The 26,931-nt window shown below is 41.2% G+C and overlaps 1 protein-coding gene across 2 annotated transcripts in view; it reads right to left on the bottom strand.

Annotated features, from left to right (window-relative positions):
• Positions 1–657: 657 nt before the first annotated feature.
• Positions 658–26,931, bottom strand: part of hip1 (huntingtin interacting protein 1) — a 189,709-nt gene continuing 163,435 nt past the window's right edge. For both annotated transcript variants that reach the window (XM_055657952.1, XM_055657953.1), the window contains exons 21-31: positions 23,698–23,805; positions 21,546–21,682; positions 21,109–21,219; positions 18,911–18,969; positions 18,227–18,320; positions 17,041–17,141; positions 11,270–11,375; positions 10,879–11,002; positions 6,284–6,345; positions 5,370–5,478; positions 658–2,838 (exon numbers count right to left, since the gene is read on the bottom strand). In XM_055657952.1, the coding sequence (XP_055513927.1) occupies positions 2,828–2,838; positions 5,370–5,478; positions 6,284–6,345; positions 10,879–11,002; positions 11,270–11,375; positions 17,041–17,141; positions 18,227–18,320; positions 18,911–18,969; positions 21,109–21,219; positions 21,546–21,682; positions 23,698–23,805 (1,022 nt within the window). In that variant the 3' untranslated portion in view covers positions 658–2,827. The remainder of the gene's footprint in view (positions 2,839–5,369; positions 5,479–6,283; positions 6,346–10,878; positions 11,003–11,269; positions 11,376–17,040; positions 17,142–18,226; positions 18,321–18,910; positions 18,970–21,108; positions 21,220–21,545; positions 21,683–23,697; positions 23,806–26,931) is intronic.

The following is a 26,931-nucleotide window of genomic DNA, read 5'->3' as shown; positions in this document are numbered from 1 at the left end:
GTTCCATCGTATCATATTGTTAATGCAACTGAATTAGAAGGGAACAAGTGTGTGGAGAGAACAGATCAGTTTACAAGTGATGTGAACTTCATCATTGACACAACACAAGTCCACGAGAGCTTTGCAGCTAAGAACAGAATTAACAATGGGAGAAGTATTTATTGTGTCCGTAATTATATTTCTTAATAAATTTGAGTTTGTAGCTTGAGCCATACAACCTGGTGTTTTCAAGAGAGGGATCTGGGGACTCAGTGTCAGGTTGACATCCTCCGCAGAAAATGCTTCATAACACCATCGATCATCTGATCACTGTTGCTGTTTTTGCAAGCTCGCTGTGCAGAAACCTATCTATATTACAATGGCTACAAACTAGAAGTACTTAACTGCCTGCGCCACCTACAACCTTGACATGAACACAAGCATTTAAAACATGTCATGTTTGCTGCCTACAAATACAATTGTGTATGGTTAGCACAGGTAAACTATATTAGGCAGTTGCCCAAACTGTAACATTTAAATCTCTAGCTCTGGATGCATATTCCATTTTGAAAGGACATGCAAGCACAGTGGTGAATGGAAGCATGGAAACAGTAAGACTGAACTAAGTGCCGATTCAAAGCAAACAGTTAGTCAAGAACTAGTCAAAACAACAGAAGCTGAAAATCTCTATTTTTATGATTTAAAACAAATATTAAAAAGTATAAAGTCAGGCTGGTACAAAGTTGGAATAAATTCATTACAGGAGCATGGGTGCAGAGTATTGTTTCTGTAAGTGTGCTCAGAGTTAGAGAATAATGCCACAGCAATCAAATCCCTGCAATAGATCAGTCACAGTTTGCAATGAAAGGGGAAACATTCTCAGTAGACATCATCCATGGATCATTGCTGGTGCGGTCATACAACCAATGTTCGATTGCAAAGAACAAGTCATGTCAAACTTTCCTGCTTAAAAAAATGTTTATGTTAAGCTATGAAGGGAATTAGAATGTCTAATATGTTCAGGAAAGTAATAATCAAGATATTTTGAGATACATTAGCAGACTTGTCATGGGTAAACTTAATTCATTTAAAATAAATTGTTAAAATCATACTTTCTCCCAAGTAGTTATAAATCTGAGTGTTTTATCTCTCAACCGATGAACCCCCTTCACCAGCACTGGAACGGTACATTATTGACTTGCAGCTGCTGACCAGTAAACTAATATAAAACTTTACTTTCCTCTCTCTTCCTAAAGCTGAAATTAGATTAAGTAAAAGTCAACACCACAGATCGATATTGCTCTTTCACTTCTTCCTCTGCAAATCTCAACGTAGCATAGAGCATCGACATAGCAAGGGATATGTTCTGAGATAGTCACTGTGCAGTAAGTTCTACCATGCATGAAGCAGAAGGGGAATAGGGATGGCAGTGGGATGAACTGGAGGGAAGAAAAGGTTGGATAAATACAAGGGAGAAAATAAGAAAACATAGCAATAGAAACCAAACCACTGGAAGAATTCAGCATGCCAGACAACATCAGAAGCTGCTCGAGTTCCCCAGCAGTTTATTCTTTGCTCCAGACTCCAGAATCTGCAATCTCTTGTGTCTCTGCCAGCATTTTGAAAGGGTAGGGGTAAGTAAATGGAGCATCAACAACAGCAATGGTCAGGCCCTACTGTGCCGTAGAATGCAGTGCAACAAGATGGCAAAGAACTGCATGCAGAATGTAAGGGCAAAGGCAGCAACAACAAGGGAACGCAATCACATGCACATTCCCTTCACGTTGTACATCATTCAGACCACATTTCCATTTCCTTATTGTTAGATCAAAATTTTCCACCTAATAGCTTTCAATAAATACTATCACAGTGTGAATGGGGCCATTAAGGAAAACAGCCCCACCCCACTTTCTCATGGACAATTATAGATGGACATGAAATGGTATATTTTCTTGCATTGTCCGCAAACCTTGTGGGATAATAAAAAGCTGCCACTGGGCTGCGAACAAATCACACTGGGCTCTTGCAATGATTCTAGAGACATGTCCTTTGTACAGGAAATACAACCAAATTACTTATTCTGACCACTTTTAAAGAAAGTACACTGGTGTTGTGCCACATTTCCAAATTACACTGTCCTTCCTCCGGGAATGCATATCAAAGAGTATTCGCGTCAGTCAGACTGGACAATAAGATACTAGGTGAAGGACAGCAGCATACCCTCCCTATCCATTACAAAAACGGAGTACACAACAAAAAGAATATTGGCACTCTTTCCATTTCTTCACTGACCTGTTAGACCTACAATAATTGCTAACCTGATTGCTGATTTGGGCTGAACACAGATCACGGAGAACTTGGGACTCTCTGGTCTCTGTCTTAACAATACAGCAAACCATTGCTCACCATTCAACGTAGTTTTGAATAGAGGAAAAAGTAAAGCACTTGAAATGTTACAAAACTGTCATATCTTCCTGCAGGTTACTGATATGTGCCGGCAAAGGGGGTATAAATAGTAAAACTAAAATTGTTGCAGGTACTGGAAATGCAAAGGCTAGCATAATACTTACCACTGGTGTGCAAAAACAAAAGGTAAAAATATACTTGTAATAAATAAAGGAACATAACAGCGCTGTGTCAAATAGTGACAGAATCCTGGAATACAATTGGAAAACACTGATGCAGAAGTGTAGGACCATTCTGGCCAAGGCTCGCGGTTACTGCATGTATTCTCTCGAAGCTGGAGAGAATGGAGAGGGTTTTGTGTGCTCAGAGTTTCAATGTTCATTCAGTCTTTGATTGGAGGATACATTCTCACAATCTCCGTGTCTCATTCTTCACTCAGCACCTATTTGGTATCTGTGTTTAAGAAAAATAAGATGTTTAGTTTTTGCCCAAACCTTGATCTGATGAAAGGTCATTACCATGAAACATTAACTCTGTTTCCCCGTCCACATATACCACCTGAGCCACTGAGTATTTCCAGATTATTTTTGTGTATATTTTGCATTTCCCTGATTACTAACTTGACATTATTTAAAAAAAATACTTAGGCTTACCCTGCTTTATCCCAAAACACATTGTCATAGTTTTCAGCGTGAAATTATACCCTTGTAAGCTTTTGCTCCCTATTACATTTCTTATTTTGCCATCTATCTTCTTCTCAGGACTATGATTCCCTGTTGTGTTAACCACATCATTAATATAAGTAATATAGTGTACAAAATCATGAGGGGAGATGATATTGTGAACGCACAGAGTCTCTTACCCAGCGATGGGAATCAAAAACTAAAGGTCATATGTTTTAGGTGAGAGAGGCAAAATGTTATACGAATGTGAGGGGCAGCTTTTCACTCAGAATATGTTGTGGGCATATGGAACAAGCTGACAGAGGAGGTCGTTGAGGCAGATATTATAACAGCATTTAAAAGATGCTTGGACAGATACATGTATAGGAAAGGTTTGGAGCAATATGGGCCAAATGCAAGACAAGCTTAAATGGGGCACCTTGGTGGGATTTGACAAGATGGGCTGAAGAGCTTGTTTCCATGCTGTCTTATTCAATGACTCTCTTTGATTCTAATAGCTGAAGCCTCATCATTGATCCATGTAGGACACCAGAAATTATTTTCTTCCAGTTCGACTGTACACCTATTAATGTGCTGCCTGCGTTCAATTGTCTGACCAATCTTCTAAATGGGTCAGTGACTTGACTTCAATTCGATTGGCCTTAAACTTAAATTTCCTGTACGCAGAAACTTAGAGTATGTTCTGGAAAACAATTATGTTGTGAAAGGAAAACCCATTTGAAGTACACAAAAAAACTGAAGAAGGGTTTTGGCCCAAAACGTTGCCTATTTCCTTCGCTCCATAGATGCTGTTGCACCCGCTGAGTTTCTCCAGTTTTTTTGTGTACCTTCGATTTTCCAGCTTTTGCAGTTCCTTCTTGAACCCATTTGAAGTAGGTAGTTTCTAATCAGCGCAGATTCCTCAAGTGCTCAGTCATTCTCTCCTTTATTATAGATTCCAATAAATTCCTTGCAACAGATGTTGGTCTATAGATATAGAATTTCCAGGTCTGCCCATTTTTATCTTCAGGGAATAATGAAATTATATTTGCAATTTTTCATTTCAAAGCAACAATTTTTGAGTTATTGAAGGAATCTGAAATGTTAAAAAATAGGGTAGCAGGAACCCATTTTCTAGATATGTTTTCTCATAAAATCCATCCAGTTCTTTAATATCCCCCAGTGAAGAAAATCCTTAACACTGAGTTATACCAAAATGCAGTGATACTGCAATATCCTCTGTAATTCCCTTGGCCGGTCAAAGGATTTACAGAGGATATTAAATACTAACCTTGCTAGTGGAGCTAACGTCCCAGGAAATACAACAGTGAAAACCTTCAGTTGCAGAGAATGTTTAAATCTTTAATGCCAATTTCATGGAGTCACAAACCAATACAGCATGATCTTTTGGCGACTGAGCTATAGGTCAGCCATCAAACATCTATCTATACTATTCCTTTCTGCATCTGCAGTTTCTTGTGTCTCTAATCCAAAACTAATTCCATTTTTACTCTCCCCACTTCCCATCAACTCCCCCCAGATTCTACCACTCTTCTGCAGACTACGGCCAATATGTAGTGGTGAATTAAATTCCAACTTGTATGTCTTTGGGATGTGGGAGGACACTGGACCACCTGGAGGAAACCCACACAGTCACAGGGAGAATGTGCAAACTCCACAGAGACAGCAGCTGAGGTCAAGATCAAACCTAGGTCACCGGAGCTGAGGGACAGCAGTTCTACTAACTCTGCTACACACTTTTTCTGATCATGTTTCCCTGACAGCATTAATTTTAATGAATCCCTTTCCTTAATTTTTTAGTGGGTTTCTTGGAATATAAAGCCCAGTATCCTCTTCTGGTACAAAGAAGAATGGCAGAAAACAAATTGTTCAAATGACGTGCAATTCATTTGTTTTTCTAAAAACAATGTTTTTTAGTAAAAAGCAACGATCAATATTGAATGCATCATCAAATCTATTTTTGTATTTATATTCCACTGCATAGTGCAGAGAAAAATAGGCATTTATGTTCTGGGGGACCAACATGAATATTGGCAAGGTGCTAGGAAAGCCTGTATCCTGGGAATGGTTTAAAAAGGTGATGCTCTAGTTTCAGTCATGAATTCTAACCCATAAAACATTGGTAGTGAATAGAAAATAAGTGTTGCACAAACTGTTTGCAAACAGGTGTAAGGACTTGTAATAAACTTGCCTACCCCACCCGGCCCAATTACTGCTGGTGATTACTTTGTGGCCCTGGTGAGTAGTTTATCATTACTATTCCAAATATCTCGGTTGGTATTGAAATTAAATTGCACACACCTTCATCCCAGCCTTCAGAGACTCCTGCCAGCTCATAATGCTTTTTCCGTAATCCACCCAGACGCTCCCTCTCTTTCTGTAGCTGACTTTCCAGTTCTAGAACATGAACCTTCAAGGTAGGGATAAAAACATAAAGATATTACACATTTATACTTTTATTTCACCCTGTCGTAGAGTCATACAGCGCGGAAGTAGGCTCTTCAGCCCAAGTTCCCACACTGACCAACATGTCCCATCTACATTAGCCCCACCTGCCTGCATTTGGGCCTTATCCCTGTCCTGTCCATGTACCTGTCAAAATGTTTCTAAGTTATGATAGTACCTGCCTCAACTACCTCCTCCGGCAGCTCGTTCCATGCACCCACTAATCATTCTTTGTGTTCTTGCAGAAGAACCTGTCTCAAAGTGAACTTTCAGCGACTTTACAGTTTTATAGTACAGATTAAAAACACAAATGAAGAGCATGAGAGGCTCACCAATCCCATTTTTTTCTTCAGATCGCTTGTTCAACCTCTCAAGGAAAAACTCATAGAGAACATTATTACCATTACAATGGTAATCAGGCAAAAACTCCTGAGCATGCATCAATCTTGTTCTCTCCACTGACAACAAAACAGCTTTTGACCTGACAGAGAACTAACTATTCATTCTTTGTCTGATTCTCATCATGGGGTACAGCTTCTGATAAGCTGCAAGCTGTGGCTTCCAACTATCTCATTTATTAAAGAACATGTTAACTCTGATTGGAATGCCAGCTTAACGTTTATTCCCCTAAATTGTACCCCTGCTACATGAACGATGCACTTAATTCAAGGGAACTGGAAGATATAATCAGCCAAACGCTTTATCTTTTTCATCACTTCAAGAAACAATGGAAAAAAGCAGAGAGCCATGCAATGATAGTTTTACAATACCTGCGAATCCATTTCCTGTCGCTTGATTTGTGTCAGTGTCATGCTGGAGAAATCCATTGTATCTGGAACAAATCAATGAGAGTGGCAGAGCACGCATGAGGAAAAATAAAATCACCAACAGAATATACACAAGATATGGTTCCTCGTCTGCAATTTATCTTCTGCTACTAACAGAAGTATTTTTTTGCTGGATATAGTTCTGTGGGCAGTAGGCATGGTCCAATAATTTGCCCAAAAGCTCTTCCTTCCTATCAGCCTACACATAGAAACTGCACCACGTGGCCCAAATGCTACATCCAAACAAACGTGGAAAACCCAACAGCTGATCTGAGGGAAGATAGACACAAAAAGCTGGAGTAACTCAGCGCGACAGGCAGCATTTCTGGAGAGAAGGAATGGGTGACATTTCGGATCGAGACCCTTCCCCAGACTAGCATCTTTGGTTTAACTCAGCACCTGCAACTCCTTCCTGATCCTGACACAGCTGATCTGAGGGAGTATTGCACTGGCAAGGTGCTGTCCTTCAGGGGAAACCTTTTCTGCTTTCTCACTCGGTGCAAAACCCACATTGCATAATTTTGAAGAACAGGGAAGCTCTTTCAGTGTTCTGGCTAATATGTAATCGTCAACCATGAACATTAAGAAATGTCTGGCCACTAACTCATTACCATTTGGGAGCCCTTAAATTACATTTCTCAGCTAGAATTTTTAAATTATGACAATGAATGTAGACTGTATCATGTTGTTGAATTGAATTTAAATTAATAAAAATTTATTAGCCAAGTATGTATACGTACAGGGAATTTGCCTTGGTGCTTTGCTCACAAAAGGATAAAAACACCATATACAGCAGACTATTAAAAATAAAACATTATAATTTAAACATGTGACGATAAAGTACATACAAGTAAAGGAGTAAAAAGAGGCTACAGACTTTTGGCTGGTGAGTAGAGCTACTGCTCGTGGAAAAAAGCAGTTTTTATGTCTGCCTGTTGCAGCTTTGACAGTCCGGAGTCCCCTCCCAGAGGGAAGTACTTCAAAGAGTTTGTGGCCAGGGTGAGAGGGATCAGAAATGATCTTAACCACTCGCTTCCTGGCCCTTGCAGTGTTCAGTTCGTCAATGGGGGAAAGGTTGCAGCCAACAGCATTCTTGGCTGATCGAACGGTGCGCTGAAGCCTCCGGATGCCATGCTTGGTGGCTGAGCCAAACCAGACCATGATGGAGAAGATGAGGACAAACTCTATGATGGTAGTGTAAAACTGGACCATCATTGCCTGTGGCAGGTTGTATTTCCTCAGCTGCCAGGAAGTACATCCTCTCTTGGTACTTTTTGACTGTGGAGTCGATGGTGGCTTCCCATTTAAGATCCCTGGAGATTAGGGTTCCGAGGAACTTAAATGACTCCATAATTGTGACTGTAGTGTTGTTGATGATGAATGGGGGGCAGGGAAGTCTGCCATTAATTCCACCGTCTTAAGAGCATTGAGCTCCAGGTTGGTGCGATGGCACCAGGACGCCAGATATGTCACTTTCTGTCTGTAGGCAGATATCCCCCAATCCTGGATTAATCCAATAAGGGTTGTTTCATCCGCAAAATTAAAAACCTTGACAGAGGAGTCTGTGGAGGTGCAGTCGTTGGTGTAGAGAGAGTAAAGGGGAGATTACGCAGCCTTGCGGTGCTCCTATGCCGAGGGTCAGCGGATCAGAGATGTACTTTCCCAGCCTCACATGCTGCTTCCTGTGTGTCAGGAAGTTGGTGATCCACTGACAGTGGGGTTCAGGCACGGTCAGCTGGGAGAGTTTGGAGTGTAGTAGCTCTGGCACAATGGTGTTGAATGCAGAGCTAAAATCTACAAACAGAATCTTTGCATAGGTACCCCGGCGATCTAGGTGCTGGATGATGAAGTGCCCAAAGGGTTTGGGACATCTTGGGTTCATGAAAGGAATTAGATAATAAATTCAACCCTTTATAAAAAAGAATAATGCCATCAAATGCAGGAACACTGAATGATTTTCCACACCTTGGCCCAGGGATTGGAGACCAACTGAAGTCCACTTACAGTCATTCAGTCCCAACTACAGATAGAACCTGGAGCCTTATGCCTTTTACAGCACATCACTTTAAAAATCAAACGTGTTTGAAGCTATAAACCTTAAGTATCTGGTAATTTTTATGGTTAAATACTTATCCCCGGGAGCCGCCGAACAAACGGGGTGCCGATAACTGGAGCGACGACCGACGACCAGAACGCCCCCCCGGTTGGCCCGACTCACCCCACAGGCCTCTCACGGCACTGCGGGGAAGCCGGGCGGCGAGGCCTGCCTGGGTCAAAGGAGCCTCAGCGGCGATGGCAGACTCGGCGGTGGCAGCGGAAGACTCGGCTGCAGCTTGAGCCTCAACGGCAACAGGAGCCTCGGCGGTGATGAGGCCTCAGCGACACGGGAGCCTCGGCGGCAGTGGGAGCCTCGGTAGCGGTGGAACGTGTGAGGAGGGGGCGGGGAAGACAATGGGGACCCGGCGTGGGGGGACCACCTTGAGGGACGGTGGGAGAACAAAGGGGGACCCTGGTGTGGGGGGAGGGGCGCACTCTGGTTTAGAATCCTCTGCCCAGGGGATAAGCCTGCATTCATTTGTTTGTTCATTCCGGTTCATTCCGGTGAAGGCGCTGTGCACATGGCAGCCAGCCAACAGTCGCTTGTCCTTTTCTTTTTTTTTTTCACTTTTAATTTCAAGTTTTTGTGTACCTTGTGTGTTGTGACTGTCGGCAATTACAATTTGGAAGAGCTGGTCATAACAAAACACTTCTTCTAAGATTTTCAATCATCTTATTATTCTCCTGAAATGACCCAACTCCCATGACTGTTCGGTAACGGACATTCTGTGCACCCTACTCCATAAAGAACAAAAAGCCAACGGCCAATTATTCTGTTTCTGGTGATATTAAGGAGGCTCTGTTCATCAACATAACTTTTTCCAATCATATCCATATCTTTTAACATCCCATCTAAACCACATTTCTGGGAGATAAGGCCGCTGTTTTATCTTAACGGAAATGTTTCCAACCAAATAAAATATTGTGTGAAAATTTAAATCTAAATTACAGGTCAAGAATTGGAGGAGGAATGCACAATCCTCTAACTCCAGACAAAGAGGAATGCTTTACAACGGTCACAAATGATAGCGCTTGCAAACTCGACAACAGCCTTTTCAGTATCGAAGTGAGGTAACAAGCTGATTGAAGGTCTTTCAGGAATGGTAGATTTCCTCCTGATATTACGTGGGAAAGATTGTTGCCAACTACAGAACCATCGCTCAACATGAGGAAAGTGAAGTTGCTACATTAAAGATAACCAAGTGTCACACGCTGATTGCACCAATGTGCAAAACGGAGAGATATAGGAAGTCTTGTATACCAGTTGCTATAAGGTTTTATAATGCACAAAAATAATTTTGGATTTTTTTTAGTATTCATTCATTGCATTTTAACTTATTAAGTATTGAAGCTATCTGTGGAAATGTGTGGTGTTATGTCTGTCTTGAAGCTGTTGTGGCACTGTAATTTCCTGTAAAGGATTATTAAAGGTTATTCAATTCAAGGGTGGTACTTCCACCAACTTCCACTTGGTGACCGTTTTGCTGCTACTATTTGAAATATTCAGTCATTCTGATGAATTATAAAAATTCATAAAATACTCCAAATGTTGCCAGAGATTGTTAAAATGATGTAATTTGTGACTTTTAACTATCAGTATTAAAATTTCCAGCTAAAAGTGTACAATTTGCCACAGACTCTGCTTTTCCAGGATGATTCCGTTAGCAAGCATCCCAATCTGCATCAATGAAAAAGCAACACACTCAAGAAACAGAACATTCTGGAAAAGCTCAACAAGTCAAGAAGCTGCTGCAGAGATAGAAACACACAAATAATTCAGGTCAAGGACCCTTGGTCAGAATACTGGTGAAGAACAAGTCGTTCCTCTGTTCCCCAGATCAGATAACTTTCCAATGTCCAACTTTTAATTGCCATTACTACTCGGGAATGTCAGAGTGAAAGAACTTACGTAGTCGCTGATAGTAAAAACAAATCTTCCAGTCGTTATTTCCAGTCCTTTATTGAAGTAGCAATACAGATAACAAGTGAATATATCTGATCCTCTTAATTCTTATACAAGCTGTAACTTTTCGTTCTTACTGTGTTGTGTGATAAGAACTGTTGTCTCTTCAATCCCCCAGGCTAATCTGATCTGACCACTCCCTGTGGCTTCACTAGCCTCCTCAGATGTAGACACGCCCATCTACGTATCAAAATCCCTCCCCCAAGCATACAAAAATTATGCAGCTAGAAATATCCAAACAAAATACTAACAGTATCTAACTTAAGCATGAATGGCTCCTACAATTGATTTGGAGGGCTAGTTATATTTCTATCCCCACAGATATTGCCAGATTTACTGAATATGTCCATGTTTCCAGTGTCTGCAGTATTTTGCTGTTAAGTTGTATAGAATGGATATATCCACCTCCCGCAACACATCCCACCATCCACCCCTTTATATCCTTTCAGGTTCATACATAATGTCAAAAGTGATCTACCTTTCTCCTCAATCTGGAACTTTCCCGATTTGGTGGAAGCCACTACTTTGGCTGTGGCTTCGTTAACACCCTTGGACGCTTCCCGCAGCCTTCCAAGGTTACAGTTGTCTTTATCTGCTTTTACCTACAAAAGAAGGTGGCACAAGTATAAGTTTCTCAAGAGCAAGCGGGCAATCAGGGAAAGAGTGGGTCCCTCTCAGGAACAAAGGGATAATCTATGTGTGGAGGCAGGTGCAGCGCGCAGGTCCAAAATGAATAGCTCTCATCTGTATTCAACAAGGGGAAAGATGCAAAAGTGAGAGTTCAAGGAGGGGTATTGCGATCAACTGGATCATGCCAATATAGAGGTATTGTATGTCTCGAACATGGGTGAATAAACATGATGACTTACCTTGGAGGCAGCAACCAGTTGTGCTGTACTGGCTGCAATCTCATGAGAACACACCATTAACTCTTCAAACTTCCCCTTTCCCTGGACAACCAAGTCTGCAGCATCCCTGAATAGACACATCGAAGAATGCTAGTTAGGCTCCAGACCATCCATCAAATCTCAACACTGCTAAATAAACTAGAGTAAGAATATAATTTACTAACACAAGCTCTATACTGAGATTTACGAGAATGTTGCCAGGACTTGACAGTCTGAGCTATAGGGAGAGGTTGGGCAGGCTAGGACTATATTCCTTGGAGTGCAAGAGGCTGAGAGGTGATCTTATAGAGGTGTAAAGATCATGAAAGTAGTAGGTAGAGTGAATGCATAGAATTTCTTACCCAGAGTAGGGGAATCAAGAACTAGAGGTCATTGGTTAAATGTGAGAGGGGAAAGATTTAACAGGAACCCGAGTGGCAACATTTTCCACATGGAGGGTTGTGGGTGCATGGAACAAGAGGAGGTAGTTGAGGCTAGTACTCCAACAATATTTAAAAGACATTTGGACAGGCACATGGATTGAAAAGATTTAGAGGGATAATGGCCAAACGTGGGCAGCTGGGACTAGTGTAATGTGGCATATTAGTTTGTATGGGCAAGTTGGGCCGAAGAGCTTGTTTGTGTGATATGGGACTCTATAACTCTATATTAGGTAAACATGCATCAATGAAATCACACCAAGGACTTAATCAGTAAATACACATCCCAAAGTTGAATCACATAAGCTATAAAAGACATTATTGCCCAATAAAACCTCTTCTCATGCATATAAACTCCAGACTTTGATGGCCTGTATTATAGTCAACCGATGGGTCTACAGCTGACCTCTAGCTGCCCACAAACATCAAGTGTTCACTGTGAGGTGGATTTCCCCTTTCCTGACAGTTTGTTTCAGCTAGGTCTCGGGATCTGTGGCATACAGTTACCATGATGTCAAGGTTAGCTATGTATCCAGTCACATTAAAGAGTTATGAACCTTTGCATAATGGGAAAAAAACACAATTTCTAGATAATTAGACATAACCCAAAAGTTTCAAATGGAAGCTACAAACGGCTGACTGTGAAGGAGTATTGATTCCCTGACAGTAACTTCAGGATTTCTCAATTAAACTGTACATGTGGAAATCCCCAAACTCCTGGCTGGTGCACAATACAATGATAAAGCATGATGACCGTTACACTGCCATTAAATAGCCATATTTCGGGCAATCACATACTCAATATCTTGATAATATTGATTAAACGTGTAACAGACACTACTAACAGCTTCATTTTTTGTTCTGTGATATGACCTAATGCTTTGAAATCACAAGATGTTGAGTGGCGTGGGCTGAATCACCTGTAACTCATTAGGAGGAGAGGGACACCCCTGTCCCCTGTCTCCATCAATGGTGTGGATGTGCACTTTACCAAGGAGTACAAATATCTTGGAGTGTACCTGAACAGCAACCTGGACTGGCCCAGGAACGCTGAGTTGCTGTACCAGAGGGGACAGAGCCGGCTGTACTTTTTGAGAAGGCTCCGCTCCTTCAATGTCTGCAGTAAAATGCTGCAGATGTTCTACCACTCGGAGGTAGCCAGTGCCATCTTCTTCGTTGCCGTGTTCTTGATCAGCAGGGCGAAGGATCAAGAAACTCATCAGGAAGGCTGGCTCTGTCTTGGGGGCAGAGTTGGATTCATGTAAGGTGGTCTTGGAGGGGACGATGCTCCTCAAACTGCAGAGCATCTTGGACAATACAGCTCACTCCCTCCATGACACACTGGTCAACTTGAGGAGTACCTTCAGCAACAGACTGGTTCGATCAAGATGCAGTACACAACACCATGGGAGACCCTTCTTCCCTGTGACTATCAGACTGACTCCATTTCTCCTTCCCCCCCCCAATCTTTACATTTACCCGACCCTTCGCACTCGTCACTTTAATTTCATGTATCTTGTGTTTTATGACTGTTGGCAGATCAATTTCCCTTTTGGGATAAATAAAGTTCTATCATTTCACATGTAAACTACTGATTCCATGCGCTTGCTTAGTTCACATCTCTTTATTTCCTTTTCCTTCTAACTATTCTACTATTCTATTCCACTGACAGAGCTTCTGTGCCACAGCTTTATTCTTACAACTATTTACTCTAATTTTAACTATAAAATGTTTTTCTTGCTGTGTCCTATTTTACTTGCATCTATGTTTGTTGTATATTTGTTGGCCCCTTAACTATTTGATCCTATCTCACGCTTCTATAATTTTAAACACCTCCGTTAAATGATTGTATGATGTTCTACTTTAATGAAAATGTAGTGCGCGTTTTCTTCCTTCGTGGCACATAAGCATTGGCAGCATCATAGTAAATCTGCTTTAAACTTTATTAACACAGCATTCAGTCATTCTGTCATATAATGATGAGCCCAAAATGGCTTGGTTAAGCTTTGTACTGATTAACCACTGCATCACTGCAACCACTGCACTGATTAACCAAGGGTACAGAGAAGATTTACAAGAAAGTTGCCAGCAGGGCTAGAGGGTCTGAGCTATAGGGAGAGATTGAGCACGCTGGGACTCTATTCCTTGGAGCGTAGAGGGATGAGGGGTGATCTTATTGAGGTGTATAAAATCATGAGAGGAATAGATCGGGTAGATGCACAGTCTCTTCCCCAGAGTAAGTGAATCGAGGACCAGAAGACATAGGTTTAAGGTGAAGGGGAATAGATTTAATAGGAATCTGAGAGATAACCTTTTCATACAAAGTGTGGTGTGTGTATGGAACAAGCTGTCAGAGGAGGTAGTTGAAGCAGGAACTATCCTATGGATTTAAGAAACAGTTAGACGTACATGGATAGGACAGGTTGGAGGGATATGGATCAAACGCAGGCAGGGAGGACTAGTGGAGCTGGGACATGTTGGTCAGTGTGGGTAAGTTGGGCTGAATGGGCCTGTTTCCACGATCTCATAGAATCTCTTAGATTCTATATAAACCTAATATTTCATTACATTTGTTGTGGCCTTACTTACATGAGCTGCTTTGTTTAATCTATCATTCTCCTTTTCCACATCAACAAACATATTCAGTGCTCATTTTTATCTTGAAAATAAATGAATGAATGACACAGATATCAAATCTTTGCCCATCCATCACTGCAACATCCTTGGTCCTTTGAAAAAGTTATCAACCTTCCTCTTTTCTTACAAATGTGTGGAGCACACCGATAGCCCAATGTCTCTATCTTAATGAACATCCCCAGTTCCAGAAACTGCTGTCGCTTGCAATCTTCTGAGAAACTGCCTGCAACTTTGATGCTATCTTTCCTCCTTTTAATATGGATTACATGTCAGCAGATACGATTTGGTCTTGCTATCATGTTCGGCACAGATATTGAGGGCTGAAGAGTCTTTTCTTATGCTGTACTATACTGCTCTTTGCTTAATCTGAAAACAAGAACAGTATTTGTAGCAGTGTAGCTGTTTCGGAAAGAACTGCAGGTGCTGGTTTAAATCGAAGGTCGAAAACAAAATGGTGGAGTAACTCAGCGGGACAGGCAGCATCTCTGGAGAGAAGGAATGGGTGACGTTTCGAGTAGAGACCCTTCTTCAGTCCTGCTGAGCTATTCCAGCATTTTGTGTCTACCGCAGGGTAACTGTTGTAGGATTCCTCTTTAAATTCTCAGTCTTTTCCAGTGAAAATTGTCACTTCATGGAACGTCTACACCAGAGGCAAGGACTAGGAGGAACTCAGCAAAGGTGCCAGATTTTTAAACTCATTAATCAATCAGACAAATTAAGACTAAGTTTACAATAATAGTTTGCGTATTACAGTAGATGTAGACACAGAAATCTGTTATGAGAATACTGATATTTCAAACTGTAGATTTAGAATTGTAGGGGAGCAAATAACTGTGACCTGACTTCTCCTGTCCAGCACCTAATCATGTTGTACTCCATTCTCTTGTGGATATTTGGAATTGCACAAATATCTGACCTCCTAAATATCCACATTTCTTGCCTCCATGGACATCTGGCATTAGTTTTGGACTGGAAGGCAGCAGAGGGAATGCTTACTCAATGAAAAGAAGGTAGCTAAGATAAAGGAAAGTTGTGGGGAAATAGAAAAGCTAGCTGTGTTGAAAGAAAATAAGTGATCTGATTTGGATGGGGTGAATCGTAAGGCAGAGAGCGTGTTACAAACTTCCAATCCTCCTGAAGTGCCCTTTCATAAAGAGTGATAACAAAACGCCCACCACTAATTATAGATCAGTCTGTTTAACCTCAATGATGGTGAAGTTCTTAGAGTCTGTAATCAGGGAAAGAATTAAAAGGCACTTATAGAGGTCTTCATTATAAAGAAAGCCTGCACAGATATATTAAAGAAAACTTGCATTTGACTAACCTGATTTAATTTTCTGATGAGGTAACAGAGATGGTCAATCAAGGTAATGCAGTAGATGGCATTTATTTAGATTTTCAGAAAGCACTTGACGAAGTCCCACATAAAAAGCTGGTTAGTCAAACTGTGGCACATGGAGTAAAAGGGTCAGTGCCAGAGTGGATAAAGAACTGGCTTAATGATAGAAATCAGAGGGTGGAAAACAGTTGTTTTTCAGACTGGAATATGAAAGACAGTGATGTTCCCCATTTTTTTTGGATAAATTGTCAATGATGAGGCATGGGCAGCAGGGCAAGATTTTGAAATGACACAAAAATGGGAGATGAGGTAGACAGTAAGGAGAATCGTGATATACTGCAGCAACACAGGCAGAATGTGTAGACAATTTAGCGGGTGAAATTTAATGCAGAGATGTGTGAAATGATCCATTTTGGAAAAAAAGAATGAAGAACAACATTGTGGATGAAACGGCATGTTCTAATTTATATGGATGAGAGATATTTATATTTGTGAAACTTTACAGCTAGTGGAACACATTGAGAATGTATTTGGTAAAGTCCATGGGATCTAAAGCTTCATAAACAGAGGCTTGGAGTGCAACAGCAGTGTCATTATATTAAAGCTTTGTAACATTGGTTAGCCTGCAAATAGAGTACCCCACGTGTAATTGTGGCCATCAAACATTAGGAAATAGGTGAAAGTTTGAGAAAGGTTGAGGAAAACATTCACAACAATAGTTCCAGGCATGAAGGATTTTAGCCACAATGTCTGACCAGAGAAACTGGATTGTTGAACTCAGAGCAAAGGAGGTTGAAAAATGCTTTGACAAAAATGTAGAAGATTGGATTCATTAAAGAAATGTAGAGAACGACTAATCCCATTAGAGCACAGCTCAATAAGCGAAGACAGATTTACAGAGATTAGCATAAGGCATGGAATGATATGAAGAAATTAGCTTTTAAAAATGTAGAAAATAGTTATGACCTAGAAACTGCTGCTCTGTAAGGGTGATAAAGCCCATCAGGGTTCATAAAGGGAACTGAATAGAAAGTCAAGGGAAAATTATTTTCAGGTCAACAAGGAAAGATTGGAATAATGAAACTAACTAAATTGTACTATGTGGATCCGATGTGCCAAATGGAATTCTCCTATGCTTTAACAATCCCGTTTCTCGGAAAATAATTCATGTATTTTAGTGGAATATTCAAACCTACTGAGGTAGCCAAATGCTAAATACTTAAACTCACATTGGATCTGTGTTAACCAGATATGATTGCAACTGTGATCCAGATTCAACAGCGCACCTGCACATGTGACAAAGTACATAGGTGACTGAGAAATGTAATAATACTTACACCAATACAGTGGCTCCCCAGCCTACAGCCTTTGATGCAGAGATGAGGCCTTCAGTCCATCGGGAGTTCTTGGCGTAAAACTCCTTCTGGGACGCTGCCCCCTGTTAACAAGAAGCACAAATTTCTCATGGCATTTTCTCTCAACTTTCCCATCCTGTGCTGAAGGTTCAAACATCTTGCTAGATGTTCTGGATCAATTATCTTATCCAAATGCCCATCCTCCATGCAACAGTGGCAAAAGGAAATAGAAATCCAGACTCATACAAATCACCTCAACATCAGTGCAGAGGAGGAATCTGTTTTGGGACCTTTGCCTGAATCACAAATGATCAGAAGGGTGGCTTTCTGATAATTTGCTGAGGATAATATAGTATGACCTTGCAAAGAGGGCTAAATATATTCCCTGCAGTATTTTCTTGACCTTGCGCCATCACTTCATTGGACAAAATGGTAAAAGCGACTTCATGGAATTTTAGCTGGTTTATACATAAGTAGTCTTGCAAGTCTTTGCCACTGTTGCTATTACGTTGCCCCTGAAAATGTATTGATGACAAACCTATTTTAATAGCAGGGAGCACCATTATATACCGCCATTAACAGTAAAGTTCCTTCATACTTCACATGCGAGTAATCAGACAAAAATTGAAGACTAAGCACAAGACATGATAATAGATGACTGAATGCTTGGATTAATGAAGGCTTTAAGATATTTAAATTGGGAAGAAATTGCAGAGCTCAAGGCTCAGGCATTGTAAGGAGCAGCACAGTGGGTGCAGTCAGCAGTGAGGTATGCACAAGAGGCTAGACATTACGTTCGGTTATGTTTTAATGTATATTATCAATAAGTTGTCTAGCAACCTAACAAGTGACATCTTATAATTGAAAAATTCTGTGCTTTCAACAAGAGGAGCAACGCATTAGTGCCTCACAGTTCCAATGACTCATATGTACGTGGAGTTTGTGCATTCGCTTCATAACCTTGTGGATTTTTTCCCACATAATTGATCACTGTAATTTGCGCATAGTGTGTGTGTGTGCGCGTGGTAATATCTGGGTTAATAAGAATGTGGGGAAAATAAAACGTGCTTGACATGAATGGGCGATTGATGGTTGCGTGGATTCAGGAAGCCGAAGGGTTTGCTTTGGTGTCACATGACTCTACTAGCAAGTTTTACAAGGCTCTTACCCTTCCACTCTCCACTATGTCTCTCTGTAGATCCTTCGATGACAGAACCAACACTTTGATAGCATGCATCAAGCCTGTGCAAGATTCAAGGATCCTACAAGAAAGAATGAAGTTGACACAAACAAACTTGAGGATGGAAATATGATTTAAAGTAGTCCATTATAATTCTGGTCAAAAGGAAGAAAAGAGCAGTGAACCAATCAATTTTATGTTTTGAACCAATGGCCATTACACTAAGAGGAAATGGATCCATGCACAAAACAGCTGCAAAAGACTGACGGCTGGCTGGATCATACCACGGGAAGATTCAAAGCCTATAAGCTAATTAAATTACTTCAAAAAAAGTTAAACGTAAAACAAAATAAACAAGTACTGCTATTCCCACCTCAGATCTAAAGGTGGTGTGAAAATGGTCCAATTTCACAGATTCATACTGCCATCAGAGAATACTATTGAAGATCATGGCAGAGAGGTTCATTTGAGACATCCATAATCAGGTGGGCATTTAAGTTGCTGAACAGGGATAAGTTGCGATTACACGGGAGATGGCTGACATTTCATCTCAGAGTCCCAAACAACTGCTTTTCCCATTGAAGAATGCAAGGCCCTTTGAGCCAGAAACTTGATATTGAAACTGTACACAATGGTCAACAGTCCCAATTTGATGTAGGCTGATGCAATTACCTCGCATTCACCTCCAGCTTTGCACCGGTGTCTCCTGCCCTTGACTTGTTCAGCATTTCCTGGATACAAGATTTAAATGGAAAATAAAACAGTTTTAATCATTGACAGCTTTGCAATCCAACAACTAAATGTCATCCTATTGAATTGGTCAGAATTTTAACGACAAAGAAATAGAATACTGTATCTTGTCAAACTACTCTTGCACTGCGACTTGAAAGAAAGTGCAGCTTCGCCAAATGTAACTGTTTGAAAGATACAGTGTTTCAGGTAAGATGCGTTTCAACTGTGTTGGGGGGGTCAAGAGGAAGACATGAGCAGTAGGGGATATTTTACTTAAAATTGAAAAATTCAATGTTAATACCTTGGGATTGTGCTGATCTTCCAGTTTGCGTTGGCCTCACTCTAGCAATGGAGGAGGCCTAGGTCAGAAAGGTATTATGGGAATGGGAAGGGCAGTTAACGTGGTTAGCAACTGGCAGCTCCAGGAAGCCTTAGCGGATAGAGTGCAGTGTAATGACTGTCAAGTCTGAGAAGGACAAATAAGGCACAGAAGACCGACAAATGATGGAATACCCGCATTATACAGATGGAGAGTACATGCACAAACAGGCGAAGTTGGAAGATGGATATATCAAGTGGTTAAGGCAGCATGAGAGATGTTTTATTTTAATGATCAAGGTATAGAAAAAAAGAGAAAAAAGGTCATGCTAAAACAGTGTAAGGCACCAGTTAGACTACCGTTGGAATACTATAAACATTTCCATATTATACGATGGTGCTAGAGAAAGTACAGAGGAGATTCATGAGAACATTTCCACAGCTGGATAATTCAATCAATGAGGAAAGATTCACTGGGCTGGGTTTGTTTGCTTTGGAACGGAGGAGGACATGGAAAGATTTATAGGTATTATATAAAAGCACAGGTCCACTGGTTAAGCTGAACAGCAATAATCCATTTCCCTTAGAAAGAGGTCAATAGAGGTAAAGATTAATATAAGCAATAAGATAATCAGGAAACTGAGGAATTTTATTTCACCTGAAGTGCGACAGAAGGCTGGAATTCACTGCCTGATAGGACAGTTGGGACAGAAATCCTCATCACTTTTAAAAGGTATCTGGATAAACACATTCAGGGAACTGGGTATCTGAGTGCATGATTCACAGTAGACTATATGCAGGTACATTCATTAAGAAATCTCATGGAATGTCATCATAAGAGTTAATTTGCAAGTTGAATTGGTAGTAAGGATAGCAAATGCAATGTTAGCATTTATTTTGAGAGCACTGGAAAATAAATAAACAGGGATGTAATGCCAAGAGTTTGCATTTGTAGTATTGTGAGCAGTTTTGGGACGAACCTGGAAACTCTACACAGTCAGCACCCGAGGTCAGGATCGAATCAGGGTCTCTGGCATTGTGAGGCAGCAGCTCTACCAGCCACTGTGCCCTCCTTCGGCATGACTTGATTGATACAAGGTTCTGTTGTCTTGATATGGTGGAAATGGAAGGAATGTTTCCTCGTAGGACAATCTGAACTCAAGATTACAGTTTAAAATTATGGAGTTGTTCCTTTGAGACAGAGCTGAGGCTAATTATTTCCACTGAATATTGTGAATCATTTGAACACTCTTCCGCAAAGTCCAGTGAAAGATGAATCTTTGAATATCTCTAAGGCGTTAGTAGATACATCTTGTTAAGCAGGGGATGAAAGGTTTTCAAGGGTAGATATCACAATCATATCATCCATGATCTTATTAAACGGTGGAAGGTGCTTGAGGAGTCAAGGGGGCTCCTCCTGCACACAATGTATTGGTTTGTACATGTGATTGCCATTACCTACATAGGTACTGACAGAGCTGGGAAGGAGGGCTTAATCCAAATAGCTTATTTTGACAGGTCGAAGACTCAATGGACCAAATTCTTCCCTTTGCTGCTGCAAATTACTGAGATTCTAAGGCTATGCCCGCTGAGAGGTGGCATCTCAATTTTCTAAACTCGAGGAAACATATCCTTTTTACACATTCTTTTCTCACAAACAGACGTATATCCGAAAAATTGATCTTGCCTTTGGGCAAGTACACTCTTCATGTTCAACTATATCCTCTCCTCCAGAAATCCGCTCTCGGCGTAACTGAAAACCTTTGTACAATTTTTGTGTTCTAGTTAGTGAAATGGGCACAGATACTGAACCAAATCACCTCTATCCTCGCAGTAGCTGCCTCTACAGCTGCTGATGTGGAACACATCTCCTGCTCCACAAGGTCACCCAGTTCTTTTTGTTTGATGTCTCTTCCTTTGGGCCTCAGTTCCTAAAATGAACGTATATACAACAGTCAGTCGCGTAACAAGGGAGAGAGAATTCATAGCAAACTCAGTCAATATGGAATTTCATAAGCTGCACAAATAGTGGTATTTGATAGAGATATGTTTTATCTTAAATGTTGGTGTTACACATTGACAAGACATCCCAGCCCCAAGTCTTGAACTGTGTTACTTCAGCTGATCGCAGGTGGAGAACCAGTGTGGGTAACTCAGGGTGGATTCAGCAACCTTCCCGCAAATTAGGTTGGCTCAATCTGCTCCCAGCTTCGTCCAAAGTTTTTCCAAACTTGCAGGAACAGACTCAGCTTCTTACCTCTGCGATGGCGTTTATCTGGTTCAGACTCTCTCTCACTTTTGTGCAATCTGCAATGCTCAGTGTTGTAGAGTCCTTCAAATTGGAGAAGTACGAGAGCACGTCACTGCCACACCGCTTACACGCATCCAACAGGTCTAAAAAATTGAAAAACAGAACCAATGTAACGTCTGAGCAGAATGGTATGACCAAGATCATGAATGCAAAACATCGTGGCCAACTGGTTTATTCCAAGTTTTCTCCTTATTTGCTCAGTTTAGACTAAATGCACAGTTCTTCTTTAAACTTCTAAGTTATGGAACAAAAAATGATCAGCCTGACTCATAAAGACCAGCTGATCAGACGAATGAACTCCAGTTGTAGAACAAAAAACTACAGATGTTGATTTGCAAAAACAAAGTGCTGGAGAAACTTAGCGGGTCAGCCAGCATCTCTGCATGACATGGAGCGGCGACACTTCAGGTCGGAATCCTTCTTCAGACTTTCCTAGTCTGAAGAAAGGGCCCATTCCAAAACATCACCTATCCATGTTCTCCAGAGATGCTGCCTGACCCGCTGAGTTACTCCAGGGCTGTATGTTTCTTAAAGCTCGGCTATGATTCCCTTGTGGCTAAACAGTCACCACCCTCGCCCAAGACTCAGATCTAAGATAAGGTGCTTGGGAGTGCAGCACCTATTTAACTACCCACAATATTGCACCAAAAATTCAGAACACCAGGAATAAACACAAGAAAGAAAAAAAATCAAAGAAGATCCTCATTACACCTAAATCTTTTTTTTTTTAAAGATGCCCTTTATTGACAATTTATCAGTGCTTTTTTTTGAAGAAAGAGCAGAAAATTCCAAGATCTACTTGCCCCTAAAACACCATTTAACAGTCAGACAATTCAAATCAACCTTGATTGAGGAGGAAATGATTAGAGGAAAAATAAGGTTCAATCCCAAGTTCTGGTTGAACTTGAACTGAGCTGACATTGCTGCTATTCTGGGAATGACGTGCACTCGGGTTTGAATCATTGATGACTGAAAGGGTGATTCTGCAAACATACTGCCATGTGGATAGAATATCAAAATCAATTTGGATGAAATATTTCTCCCAACCAATAACCCCATCCCAAGTAAGACTATGTTCTGAAGGATGCAAAGTGCTGGAGCAACTCGGCAGATCAGGCAGCATCTCTGAAGAACATGGATAGGTGACGTTGCGAGTCGGGATGCTTCTTTGGACTCATGTTCAATACTTCAAGACTATGTTCTGGATCCCTCAAAGATTCATTAAACTACTTTAGTGAAATTATCTATGTCCAATTATTTACTTGCTGAAATTAAGAAATTATTTCCAAATTACCCATATTTTCTGGGGAAGCTCATGACAAGAAATTGGGAAATGTAGAAAAGATCGATACAGTGGGAAAACTGATTATGTCAGACAAATTCCACGGATTTACTGTGCAATCAAAATATCTGGATATTTCTTAATCACCACCATTCGTTCCAAATCACATGCAAGAACCCACCATCTCTAGGCCAACAAATGAGACAATAGTGGCTCTTCGTTTGAAAAATTGCAAGGAAGTTGGCAAGAACAAAGTGTTCCACATTAAGCAACTCACTCGCAGACAGTAGACGGACAGCATGACTCACTGTCTGTAGCCAGGCCTTCCTTGGGTTACGAATGCCCGATTAATGGGCATTCTTATGTACAAACTATCTCCCATAATATTATTAAATTCAAAACTCTGACATACATACCCAAGTTTCTTCCTATGAAGTTCAGAACTCGTTCTTTTCTCTCCTTCCGTTTATAGTCATTGTTCTTTCTTATCATAGAATCACAGAGAGTCCGAAACATGCAACATGAAAAAGGACCTTCGGCCAAACTCGTCCCTGCTAGTCCATTTGCCCACATTTGGCCCAGATCCCCCTAAACATTTCCTATCCCTGAACCTGTCTTAATGTTTTATGTACCTGCCTCAACTACTTCCTCTGGCAGCTGGTTCCATATACATTCCATATAACATTACCAACTGTCCGCAGACAATGGGTTAAGAACATGACTGCCATCTGAAGCCAATGGGTTAAAAGCTTTGCTGACCGTCAGCAGACATTGGATTTATAACACTACCATCTGCAGACAAAAGACTTTACTTACTATCCGCCTGCTCCATTGGAACCATATGGGATGTGGCGCTACCTTGAACAATGGTGTCACTCATCAAATGGGTAAAGAGGGTCACTGACTGCAGCAGAGGGCTAGCGTCTGAAAAATAAATAAATATTTGAGAAATTAAAAACAGCGCAGTTGTGCAAAAAATTAGATACAACTTGCATGATTTACAATGAGCCACTGTTTTTATTATAAATTTACTCCCTCTTTATCATCCCCCCCCCACTGAAAGTTTTGACCTTGCCGGCATGCACTTTGGTGCAAGTCACTCTGTGTCTGGAACTTCATTAGACATGAAAATCACATCCGTAAAAGAAGCACGTTCAAAAATAGAAACTTTACTGCCAGCTCGTTTCAATTTGCAACTCCTCAGGAGACAAAGCATTCCATATTCACACCCAGTAAGTCTTAAAACACTTTTTTTGATATGGCTCGATAAGTGGCAAGGAATATTAATGACATTTAAGTGCCACCAGGCGGGACAGAGTAAAAAATGCTGGCATTCAGAAGAAAATGGGTAATCTTGCACAAAAATAACCCAGACGTTGTCATATTTATCAGGCAACTATGAAGACAAATTACGTTAGTAATTACTGGAGAGGGTTTGCAGTAAAACAATAATGAAATGTGACAGCATTTTCATGAGGCTTTGGTGCAATCAAACGTTGATTGTTGTGTGGTTTTGTTAACTCATTAAGGAAGGATATGTTTGCTGTACAATAATGCAACTAAGAGTTCATGGGATTCCCTGCAGTGATGAAACAGCAAGACTAGAAAACAAAAGTGACACTTGTCTTCTCTGGAATTTACGAGGACAAAAAATGTTATATTTGATCACGTAGTTGTTGAGAGGCTGATACCTGCCAAGGGTCTAGAACTTTAGTCAGAGCCTGAGAGTAAGGGTCACTTATTTGGAGCCAATGGAAAGAAGTCTTCACTCAAAGATTTCGATCGTCGTAATTCTCCATCATTAAGTAGATTCAAGCCTGAGATTGATAGCTTTTTGAACCTTAAGGGAATGAAGGAATATGGCGATAGTGTTGAAATGTGGATTTATGTTGGAACATCTTACAGTCTTGGTCGGTTGAGTAGCAAGTTCCCAATCCTATTTCTTATGGTAGTAAGAGGCTCTTGTGAAGTACTGAATGAATCCCAGATTAGCAGAGATACCATTTTTCTGATTAATGCTAAACCGAGGTCTTGTCTGCCCTTTAATGGATTCTGAAACAAAAGGTATTCAATCAATAAGTTTGAGTAGCTCCCCCCAATTGCACAGGGTTCATTCTTCCACCAACATCACCAAAACAGACAATCAGATCCCGATCTTTGTGTGTGTTTCTGACAGTCCAGTTTTCACACACAGTCCAGATTTTGATCGGAGTCTCTTGCCCAGAGTAGGTGAATTGAGGACCAGAGGACATATGTTTAAGGTGAAGGGGAAAAGATTTAATAAGAATCTGAGAGGTAACTTTTTCACACAAAACGTGGTGGATGTATGGAACAAGCTGCCAAATGAGGTAGCTGAGGCAGGGTCCATGTATAGTAGACACAAAATGCTGGAGTAACTGAGCGGGACAGGCAGCATCTCTGGAAAGAGGGAATGGGTGACGTTTCGGGTCAAGACCCTTCTTCAGACTCCTATGTCCATGGATAGGACATGTTTGGAGGGATATGGACCAAATGCTGGCAGGTGAGACAAGTGTGCTGGGACATGTTGGCCGGTGTGGGCAAGTGGGCCGAAGGGCCTGTTTCCACACCAGGCGCTGCGTCTGCGTCTGCGTCTGCGGCTGCAGTCTGTCTGTCTTTCTTCCTTCTTTGTCTTATAGTTAATGTTAGATGTATGTAATAGTCAAATTTTTAGTTGTGTATTATGTTGGGGATGGTGGGGGAAACTTGTCTTTAATCTCTTTCTTCAACGGAGATACAACTTTTTTCCGTGTCATATCACCGTTTGCGCTGCGGACTAACATCGAGGAGCTGGGCGGCCTCCAGCTGGGATCGACCTTGAGGGCTCCGGTCGCAGAGCTTGTGGACTCGCGGTGCAGGCTGACTTTCGGAGTCTGTGGTGGCGCTGCGATTGAGGCTGCCACTCGACTTTCCGAGGCTTCGGAGGATCCTTGGTTGGAGAGTGACTTTTCGGGAGCTCCAGTCACAGCAGCTTCATCTGCCCCAAATCGCAAGGCTTGAATCAGCCCGTTCGCAGGACCTTTCATTACCCGGCGCGGCTCGGCCACGGGATCTTCCATCTCCTGGCGGGGGCTTCAATATCGGGAGCCTCGATCGCCTCGATGCAGCAGTTTGACTGTCTGACCGCGGGAGATGAAGCAAGGAAGAAATAAGACTTTTTTACCTTCCATCACAGTGAGGAGGTGCCTGGAGGAGAGGCACTGTGATGTAATTGTGTGTTTTGTTTGCTTTTTATTGTTATGACTGTATGAGAACAACATTTTGTTCAAATTTTTTGAATGACAAATAAATTCAATTCAATTTGATTCAATATCACTCTATGACTCCAGAAACCGGGCACAGTCCTGCATGATTCATGATCAGCTACATCTTGACTGAAAAATCGTCCTTCCTCTGGGTTGGATGTTAGATCACCTATTAATTACACGCTTGCCATCAAGGACACCCATTACAGTCTGCATCTCAAGTCTAGAAGATGCAGAACTGCTTCTGTGCTGTTCTGCAATGTGCATGAGCATAAACAAACATAAGAGAAATATAATTCAGCCCATGAAATGTTATTTTCCTGATTTGTCTTTGTAGAAAAAATTCAAACCCCTTTTATGCTGAACCAATAATGTCTATTAAGAAGTCGACCTTAGAGTTCTCAGTTTAAACATTCATCGGCTACAATTACCCAATTCTAATAGCATGATTATTTGCAGCCAGGGAGGAGTAAAGAGACTGTAGTTAATAGCCACGATAACTTTCAGTAATGCAAGCCATACACAGTCACATGGAAACGTAAGCAGTGCAAGTGTTGAACTGTTGTATAGATCTGTGGAAGCCTAACCAGACAGCATCAGGTTACTAATCAATTCCTGAAGCGACGTTAGATCACAGTACATATGGAGTCACTGTGGCTTTGTATAAGCAGCAGCCCCAGCCTCCTTGTATATTCCTGCCTGTCGCTGCCCTCAAAGCTCCTCTTCCTGCAACCACACTGATGCCAAGAACGGGACCATTCTTGCACAGTGAGCTGTTGAGGATGTA

This window comes from Leucoraja erinacea, chromosome 28 (genome assembly GCF_028641065.1).
Source record: "Leucoraja erinacea ecotype New England chromosome 28, Leri_hhj_1, whole genome shotgun sequence".
NCBI classification, from domain to species: domain Eukaryota; kingdom Metazoa; phylum Chordata; class Chondrichthyes; order Rajiformes; family Rajidae; genus Leucoraja; species Leucoraja erinaceus.
The sequence above is the reverse complement of the archived record's forward strand: the minus strand, read 5'-3'. Positions and strand labels throughout refer to the sequence as shown.